At 36.3% G+C, this 10,252-nt stretch overlaps 1 protein-coding gene and 1 non-coding gene across 3 annotated transcripts; one reads left to right on the top strand and one right to left on the bottom strand.

The window, feature by feature from the left end:
* Window positions 1–657: 657 nt before the first annotated feature.
* LOC123659927 (39S ribosomal protein L52, mitochondrial) lies at window positions 658–3,637 on the top strand. 2 transcript variants are annotated; one of them, XM_045595091.1, is made up of 3 exons: window positions 658–729; window positions 1,602–1,750; window positions 3,390–3,637. In XM_045595091.1, the coding sequence occupies exons 1-3, from the start codon at window positions 672–674 to the stop codon at window positions 3,570–3,572; spliced, it is 390 nt and encodes a 129-aa protein (XP_045451047.1). In that variant the 5' UTR covers window positions 658–671; the 3' UTR covers window positions 3,573–3,637. The 2 variants fall into 2 exon arrangements, with proteins under 2 accessions (XP_045451047.1, XP_045451048.1); XM_045595092.1 differs by lacking the exon at window positions 658–729 and adding an exon at window positions 1,254–1,427.
* A 5,410-nt stretch (window positions 3,638–9,047) lies between these two features.
* On the bottom strand, window positions 9,048–9,119 carry Trnat-ugu. Its single transcript has one exon. It is a non-coding gene; the product is annotated as a tRNA-Thr (tRNA).
* Window positions 9,120–10,252: the final 1,133 nt, after the last annotated feature.

Raw genomic sequence — 10,252 nt, 5'->3', positions numbered from 1 at the left:
CATTGATATATATACACATATACGCGCGCACACGCACACGCACACGCACACACACACACACACACACACACACACACACATAAATTCAAGAACGCAATTTATCTATTTCATAACGGTACCTGTTTTATAATATAAGTACAGAATTTGTTAAATTATTATTTAAAAAAAGTTCGTGACATACATAACAACTTAAAGCAAAATTAACTTCAATGATTAATCACACAAAAAGAGACATATTAGTAATTTTTTTGCCTCAACATGACCATGTTACAAGACCAGTGCTCTGGCACGGAGATGAAGAGACGATACAGTTGGACGATTAATTAAAATATATAATCATTTGGAGAAATAATGCAATTATTAGCAATTTCTTAATAGGTACCTAGGTACAAACTTTTTACGATTATGTTATTATTATATAAATTAAAAAAAAATGTATCGTTAGTATCTTTATTTTAAAGAACGTACAAACCTCTTAATTCATAAACATTAGACACGCTATTTTTAGCACACAACATTTTTAACTTACAAAATGTAGGTAATGTAAAATGTACAGACTAAACAGAGCTAGTGCTGGAATTTAAGTATACAACACTTTTTATTATATATCTTGGGTTTCCCCCTAAGTTAATTATCTGTAAGAAATAATCAAATGCCCCCTTTTTAAATGAATGTTTCTAACAGTAAATATCGACCAGAATAATATAATTGTGTGGATAGTAAGAAAATGTAAACAAATTACGACAAATAACTTGTTACTTTTGCTTACGTAGGGTATATTGAATATTTTTACAATTAACTTGAGTTTACATTGTAAACTGTATTAATTTGATATAAATAAAAAATAAATTACATTGTTATAATGTTACGTTTCAATTTCAAGTAATAATTTAAGCTGTTATGGAAGAATTAAAGAGTATATAAAAATATAAAGAATAATGTATGTCTTTATGTTTAATATAAAAATACAATACAGCTTAGATGTATTATTATTTTCAATGTCACTTAAATTATTTACAGCAACTAAAATAATTTGTGATATTTCATTTGCGGTTTATATCTTAAGGTGTTTTTACTTGCGTTAAGTGGATGAAGAATTTATTATGATTTAAGTAAACCAAGAATATTATACTTATTAAGTATATCAAGATGAATAGCTAGATAGTAGATACTAGATTAGTAGATTATTTTTTAATAGTACATGAATACAAAAACATTTTCAACAAAAAATCTTTTTAGTTGTTACATTACAAACTAGAAAATTTGTTTTCAAGCAATACTGAATCTACGTTTATCATGACGTTTGTCAAATATACATAACATTAACAATAAATTAACGTACCTAACCTAATTTTTAGAAACAAATCGCGAATAACTTAGAAATATGAACACAATAGTGAAAGGAATATGCAGTACACCGCAAATAAGTAATAATTTTAAATATATTATACTGATACATACTGACTTAGTTATATAATTGATTTATTTTAATATTGCACTTTGAAACATCGTAAAGTAGAAATTATTAGTTAATAATGTTATCATTTGTGTCCTAAAGTGTATATTATTAATTAATAATATTATTGTTAATGTGTTTACAGTTATAAGTCGTTCATTGAGTTGTTCATCAGCATTGTATCTCAAACAGTGGCGAATTGAACAGGGTTTATCAGCCAATCGTACTGCAGAAGGTATACTCACTGATGGGCCAGATTACACCTTTTTAGATGGAAGACCGACACCGTTATTGGTAAATTTAACGTTTTTTGGTAAACAAACTGTGCGTTAACAGAACATAACCATCATAATAAACTAGCTATGCCTTAAGGCTTAGCTCGCGTTTGTTTAAGAAAAAAACGTACTAAATTATTGTATAGCCTTAGCCTAGCTTCCTTCAGTAAATGAATTATCAAACACCAAATGAAGTTACAATGCGAACCAGTAGTTCCTGAGGTCACACATTCAAACAAACAATCAAAAATACTCTTCAGTTTTATAATATTAGTATAGATAACATAACCATAACATACTGCAGCAAAAACTACTACTTTGAAATATTAATTTCTTTATACAACTAGTTATACAAAACTAGTCAGCCCATTTTTCACGCACAATGAACCACCCTTGCGTCTAAATGCAGAAAATCGAGCCCAGTACAATACAATACAATACTAGTTATACAAACAAGCATATGGCTCACCTGATGGTAAGCGATTACCTTATACACGCTTGCAACACCAGAACCATCGCAAGCGTCTTGTCGACTGTACCCCCAATCCTCCCTAGAAGTTTTAGTCACCTTACTCACCACAGGAATACAATTCTTCTTGAAACTCTTAGTATCTTATTATATTATTCAATATAGAGTATAAAAGAGTAAAAAAAAGAATTGTAGAAAAGAAACATAAATCTGTATCAAACATTAATATATAAATAAATATATATATAAATCTCAGTTCACAATGCTTGTCCGGGCTAGTTTCTGAAAGTACTGGACCAATTGTAATGAAATTTTGCACAGGTAACTTTGTCCAACTGAAAATATAATATCGCCTAATATTATATTTTGGTTAATGGCTGCAATACTTTTATTGCAAAATTAAATATATATATATATATAAAAGAGTACAAAGTTCGCCACGTCAGCTAGTAATACATTTATTGTTGTACAAGATAAGTAGAGAGTAGAGAATAATATTATAAAAAATACAAATCCATAGCAGACAAAGGTTTAATTTTGACTATTATCACTTTTTAAGGTTAAAAGTGTCTATAATATTTTTTTTATGTTTGATGGTAAAGGATAATTGTGAGTAAATTTATATCCTTGACAGAAATTTCAGCTATCATTAAATTATTCAATCATCTATATATTATATAATGATGATAGGAAACATTTCAGACAAAATCTATGAAATGAAAAGTATAGTTAAAAGTAGAAAACAGATAATTTAACTTAATAAAACATTATAACATAAGAAAATGCATGAAACATATATTATTATACAGATTAAATTAAATAAATCATTTATTGTCAATATAAGACATTGCTACGTCAATCAGTTAAATTAATAAATAAAAATCAATATAAAAATTACTTTATTCTAATAGGCTTCAAAGGTCATCCTTTTACAAAATATAATTATATTTGTTATAGTTAAAAGTAAAGCTACTGCCGATTCGGTATGTAGATTTTGTCTTTAAAACCTGTTTTTTATTATAGAATTAGTTATATCTTGCATGACATACAGTACCACTAAATTTACACATCTTTACAATGAATATAATCTTGAACCGAATAATATGCTTTTGCTATTAAATTCTTTTTTTAAATATAAACAATAATAACTGAACAATTTTCTTAAACATAGTTCTTTCTTCTATTTCAGCAAAAACAGAAAAAACGCATGTTGAAGCATCAAGAATACGCAAGCAAAATTGTTACATTATGCTCCGAACTAGATTTTGCTAAACAAAGACACCAAAATATGTTAAAAGCAAAGGAAGATGAGAGGAAGGCAATCATAAGTAATAGGCTTAAGCCGAAAGGAAAAGCTCTGTTGAAAAAATAACTTATAATTTTAAATTAACTGTGTAGTTCTTCTCATGTTGTTTAGTAATAAAGTACTATAGTTGATCATTTATTTAATTTTTTATATGACAATATTTTTTTTTTAAATGCGGTTTGTAGTTTTAACTACCACTTTTAATATACATATAACATTGAGGTAGGGCTCAGCAAAATGTATCCTGCCCAAGGTCAGGAGTAGTCTGACTGGGAAATACCTCAACCTTACAGAAGACCACTAAATAATAATGTGTACGGTGTTGTGTATCTGTAGCTCATGTTGTAATGTAATGATTTGGCTTGTATATTTTACGACCGGCCGCCTGCCTGACATCAACCCTCCTTGGGAAATTCAAGGTAAGAAGAAGGATAGGTGAGAAGGATTTATGTGAGAGAAGGATCTGGGGTTACGGATACCAGTGCCACGGATCACGGGGAGAGGTGTGTGACACTAGCAGCTAGAGTAGTCCGGGGTCGCGTACCCGTAGCGGTTCCAACCAGTTATTGGATAGATATCTAGTGGCCCCACCCTCTGGACTAATGCAAGAGATGTAAACCATATGAAATGTATAAAAGACGAAGCGGAGAAGATTTTGACGAACGATGAGGAAATAAAAGAACGCTGGAAGAGATACTTTAATAACTTGATGAATGAAGAAAATGAATGGAGCGGAGTGTTAGAAAATGTACGAAGTAATGAAGGAATGGTGAAAGAAGTAAGTATAGAGGAAGTGAAGATGGCAGTGCAGAGTATGAAGAATGGAAAAGCAGTTGGGCCAGATGGTATACCAGCGGAAGTATGGAAGTTTTTGAAGGCGGATGGATGGAAGTGGCTGACTTTATTTTTCAATAAGTTGCTGCAAGAAGAGGTCATACCCGAGGAATGGTGCTACAGTTCACTGGTGCCCATTTTTAAAAATAAAGGTGACATACAGGACTGCAGCAGCTATCGGGGAATAAAGCTCATGTCACATAGCATGAAGATATGGGAGAAAGTGATAGCGCGACGAATGAGAGAAGAATGTGAGGTCACACAGAACCAATTTGGATTTATGCCGGGCCGGGGAACTACGGACGCCATATTTGCACTCCGCCAACTCTGCGAAAAATATCGACTCGCACAAAAAGACCTACATATGGTGTTCGTGGATCTGGAAAAGGCATACGATAGGGTCCCTCGTAAGGTTCTGTGGTGGGCTATGAAAGGGAAAAGAGTGCCAGAGAAGTATGTACGACTTGTTCAGGCGATGTATGATAGAGCTAGCACCCACGTCCGGTCCGAAGCCGGGGTAACTGGCAAGTTCAGTGTGGCTGTAGGTTTGCACCAGGGGTCGGCTTTAAGCCCGTATCTATTCCTCCTGGTAATGGATGTTCTAACATCAGACATACAGGAGGAAGCACCCTGGTGTATGCTGTTTGCTGACGACGTTGTTCTTGTCGGAGATAATGTCCTTGAGGTACAGAGCAGACTGGGAAAATGGCAGGAAAGACTGGAGGGCGCGGGATTGAGGATAAGTAGGTCTAAAACCGAGCACTTGTTCTGCGATTTCAGCGGTTCGTCCGGTTTTTCCCATATTGCCTTGGATGGTGTATCCCTACCAGTCTGCTCCGACTTCCGCTACCTTGGGTCATTAATACAAAATGACGGCAACATAGACCGTGACGTGAGAAATAGAATAAATGCGGGATGGATGAAATGGCGACAGGTCTCTGGAACAGCTTGTTATCCACGAATGCCCCTTAAACTTAAGGGGAAAATCTATAAAACGATCATAAGACCTGTCGTAATGTATGGATCGGAATGTTGGGCAACAAAAGTGACGGATGAAAGAAGAGTGCACGCAGCCGAGATGAGAATGCTAAGATGGATGTGTGGAGTAACGAGGAAAGTTCGGATTAGAAATGAGTATATAAGGGGAAGTTTGAAAGTAGCACCCGTGCCAGAGAAAATGAGGAGCAATAGGTTAGCGTGGTATGGGCATGTAATGAGGAGGGATGACTGCTATGTCGGTAAAAGAATGTTAGGGATGAATGTCGAAGGACGAAGAGCGATCGGCAGACCGAAAAAGCGATGGATGGATTGTGTGAGTGAGGATATGAGAAAGAAAGGAGTAAGCACTGAAGTGACGAATAATAGAGAGGAATGGAAGAGGAAAACATGTTGTGCCGACCCTACATAAGTGGGATAAGGGCAGGAAGATGATGATGATGATGATGATGATGATGTTGTGTATCTGTAGCAAGTAAGGTGATCAGAGCCACTGGGTAGGGTCTGGACTAAGGTCGGCAACGCGCATGTGATGTTTCCTGGTGTCGCAGGCGTCAATAGTCTATGGTAATCGATTACCGATCATTTGCGTTCAAGTATTCCTGAACTGATCAGAATATTCTATGAAAAATGCGACTGGAAACGGATCGGCTACAATTTTGTTTGTTTTTATTTAAGTCTATCTAATTTTATTTCCAAGGTAGTGAACTGTGTTATCCCTTAGTCACCTCTTACGACACCCACGGGAAGAGTCTCTGTTCTTTACTGCCATAACCGTTCCACTATCAACTTGGAATTTAAAACGCTAACCGATGGCGGGATAGTCATCCAACTGCTGGCTTTGGGATACACAGGCCGAAGATGGCAGCGTCTTCGGTGCGACAAAGCTAGCCCTGCGGTCACCAGCCCGCCTGCCCAGCGTGGTGACTATGGGCAGCACACATGAGTTCACGCCATTTTTGGCGCGGACTTGTGTGTTAAAGCTAACTGCCTTTTTTGGACATTCTTTCAATTCGATCACTGGAATTCTTGTATGAAAAGGTTTTAATGCTTATTAATATTGACAAGACGAATACGAACAAATTGTGGATTAGGTAGGTTTGTAGGTACCTTTTTTGTTTCTTGTAAAACAGCAGCTCAAAACAATAATTGTATTTGCACGTAAACGAAAAAAACTTCAATTTTTATCGACAGATAATATCACTTGGTAATGGAATAAAAAATTAATTAAAAACGCCTTATGAGGAATCTCACACTGCGTTTGCCAAGACGCGGCCTCCACTCCAGGACGCGACTGCTTCAACGGCCATCGGTCCTGCGACACAGATGGCCAGCCCACTGCCGCTTCAACTTGCTATTTCTGTGGGCTATGTCGGTTACTTTCGTTCTCCCGCGGATAGTCTCATTTCTAATCCTATCTTTGAGAGAAACCCCAAAGATAGCCCGTTCCATTGCACGTTGAGCGACTTTAAACTTGTGGACCATTCCCTTCGTCAGTGTCCACGTCTCGGTTCCGTATGTTAACACAGGCAGGACGCATTGCTCGAAGACTTTTGTCTTCAAGCATTGCGGAATCTTCGAAGTGAAGACTCGACGAAGCCTATAAAAAGTTATATGGTAGCACAAAAAGTTGGTAGAGTTGCATTAAGAACCTCCTTTTTTAAAGTCGTTTAAAAAGTGAAGATATCCAAACCATATACCAACAAATAAGTGCTATAACAAACCAGTCCTAAAAAACCTATTATTAACAAACTATAGATCCAGAAAATGAATCATAGAAAAGGTGACTTAAAAAAAGGTCAGGAGAAGTGATCGCGACTAGCACTTGGCTGTTTTTCGGGTGGTTGTGACAACCTTCTGACTTTACTCTTACTAGGAAATAGGGTATCGAGTTTCAGAGGTCACTATGGGTATACACATACAAATATTAGCTCTGAGACTGTAGCTGCCAGCGTTAAGGTGAGGACTACTCGCAAAACTTAACCAAAGCGAATTTTTTTAATTTTTTTAAAATTCTTATTATATGTCGTCGACCATAGCGATCTAATATTCTGTGAAAATACTAAGTGTCAACTTATTAACATTCCGAAGATACAGCTCTGTAATAGATGGACATTTTCGGACTTTCGCAAATCAGTATTATGTATTTACATATGTTAGGGTTATTATTATGTTTGTGTGTGTGAGTGACACTGAGACAGGGCGTAGAATTAACGTGGCGAGGTGGCGAATGCTAGCGCGACCCCATCTCGCCCCACCCAGGCGGACGACTGTTCACACGTGGTGGATTTTTAGTTAGTAGGAGTCTGACATAACCCTCTGGCGCCCCCGCGCCGGAGGGTATCTGTGATGGATTTTTCCCTCGCAAAAAGGGCGTAGAATTAATCTTATAAAATTTAATGAATACATTTCAGAAATTAATAAGCTCTTTGAGATTTCTTTCAAGTAAATTAATGGACTGCGACTAACACTGAGTGATATTTTAATGAGATATTTTACCATAATTAATGTAATTCTAAAGTAATTATATTCATAAAGATCTCTTCGAGAGAGCGTTTATAAGAGATTGTGGCGACATAATATTGAATCAATTATAAAAGATAATAATTTCAGATTTTTAAACAAATTTGACCTCGCGTTGGCTCAACGGTTACAGCCATGGATTGTACCTGCTGCGTTGGCGGTATCATGTACACCTGATAGCGATCGTTACTCGTAGTAGGCAATATATCTGCCAACCCGCATTGGAGCAGCGTGGTGAATTAAGCTCTGCTCCTTCTCCTACACGGGGAAAGAGGCCTATGCCCAGTAGTGAGATATTACAGGTTGAAGCGAAACAAATTTGAAGAAAGAAAACGTTCTGAACGAAGCAATCACCTTTCAAACTTTTACTTTCCACTGCTGGACGTAAGCCTTCACCATGCCAAAAGACCCGATCTCCTAATCAGAAGATCGGTCGTCATCTAGTCACTACCAGCTACCCTCTTTAAGTCATTGGTCCATCTGGCAGGAAGGCGTTCAACATTTTGTTAGCCGAACCGTAGCCTCCATTCGAGAACCCTTTTATTTCCACGACCATTGGCTACGATCTGTTTCCCACCAGGAACTACAACTTCAGTTTATTGAAGTGAAACTTCTTTACGTACGCTTGACTTAGGGAGTAAGTTGGTAAATGTGTAACGAGAGCATTACGAAAAGTGTTATCGGATAGGCGAACGGAAGTTGAGAGGGAGATATAAGTTAGTGAAGATAGTAAGAGAGAACTTACGTTTCGTAAGTTTTACTTTTTTTAGTCTAAGGCACATTCGTTTTTTTTTTTAAAGAATAACTGCGGAGTTTATGTGATGGCGAGTTAAGAGAGGTAATGAGATCAATTAAGAGTTTGGTCTGCATTGGTCCACGTTTCTGTGAGATATTTACCATAGAAATGTGACAGATACCAAGGAATAGTGAATTTTTGAACTTCGAAATTTCATTTCATGATATAAGCGATCTCTTTTTATCTTGTACTAACATCACTTCAATTTTTTTTAAATGAGGTAGGGCACACCAGGAAATTTCGTGCTCAAAATATGGAGCAGCCCGACTGGGGTAGTACTTCGACCTTACAGAAGACCACAGCTAATTAATACTATTTTAAAGTTGTGTTCCTATTGGTGAGTAAAGTGACCAGAGCTCGTTATATTAAGCAATATTAAAAAAAAAAATACTTGCCTCCTGTGAGGATTGAACTCACGACCCCTGGTTTACAAGACCAGTGCTCTGCCGCTGAGCTAAAGAGGCTTATGACATTAATATGATTAATTGTAATTCCTATCTAACTGCTGCTCTTTGTGCGACGAGACTAATGTTTTGTTTTGTTGTTATGGTTTAATGATTTTGAAATCCTGACGCAAAAACATCTTTCGTGTTATAAGTTTGACGCTAAGGCCTCTCTGTATGTCTGTCTGTTACCGTAGCGTTCAAAGGGATGGGCCGATTTTGAGGTTTTTGAAGATCAATGGACGAATCAACCTGCTATCGACCTCCGGTCTCGGAGGGGAGTGATGTGGCGGCATCTATCTCGCGACATACAAACTAGAGAAAACTGACGTATCCTACATCGCGATATCAAAGCTACCAGAGCGATTGAATATATATACAAGAACCCGACGTGATGTTCCTCGCAAACCCGCCAATGCTATACTTCTTTTAGTGCTTTAGGGAAAAATGATGAGGTTAAAGTTTTATGATGCGCGCGCACACCGTCACAAAAAAAACCTGAATTTAGCTAATCAAAAGAAGTAGCAACGTGAAGTTAGCTAGCCAATAAATTATAATGTGCATACATACTTAAAGCATATACTAGGTTCTTAATGGTGTTACAGTTTGAAGAGTATCAGTGTTTTTTCATTATGACGTAAGGCATTATCGGCTAAAAACGAAATTACTAAGAAGGGGGTATTTAAATTTTTTGATTCATAGTTATTACACGGACTATTTTTATTCGAAATTCGAAACCTATGAGAAAACTCGAATAAACTCTCATTAATCTACTTAGTTACGCTAAAATAAATTTACCAAGAGTAATGATCATTAGCTTTTTAATTTTCGAAGAGGGCCATTGATGCTTTGAGAGGGTAGATCGTAAACGAAATGCTCTTTTTTATTACGCTGTTGAGTTCTACGCTGTTACTGCTCATTAGAATTAACATTTCCATTGAAAGTGGCTTCCATATTACAAGATTTTTTTTTAACATTAAATATATGTTATACTCTATCAAGTGATTAGTCAAAATTGGAAAAGATATTTTTGATTTAAAGTTCGAAGCACTAGTCATATACAAGCGATACAAGGGTTACCATTGCGAAGTTAGTAAATTGCTTTTATCTGTCTCGGGGGCTGATGTTTTCTCAAGGAACATGTCAATATGTCC

Source organism: Melitaea cinxia, chromosome 14 (genome assembly GCF_905220565.1).
Source record: "Melitaea cinxia chromosome 14, ilMelCinx1.1, whole genome shotgun sequence".
In the NCBI taxonomy this organism is placed as follows: Eukaryota; Metazoa; Arthropoda; class Insecta; order Lepidoptera; family Nymphalidae; genus Melitaea; species Melitaea cinxia.
The sequence above is the reverse complement of the archived record's forward strand: the minus strand, read 5'-3'. Positions and strand labels throughout refer to the sequence as shown.

What these genes read in the sequence shown, in the direction of transcription:
- LOC123659927 (XM_045595091.1), top strand. Translation starts at nt 672, where the DNA reads ATGTTTCTAACAGTAAATATCGACCAGAATAATATAATTGTGTGGATA. An exon ending in TGTGTGGATAGTAAGAAAAT is followed by an intron (nt 730 to 1,601) that starts GTAAACAAATTA and finishes ATGTGTTTACAG; the next exon opens with TTATAAGTCGTTCATTGAGT. An exon ending in GAAGACCGACACCGTTATTG is followed by an intron (nt 1,751 to 3,389) that starts GTAAATTTAACG and finishes CTTCTATTTCAG; the next exon opens with CAAAAACAGAAAAAACGCAT.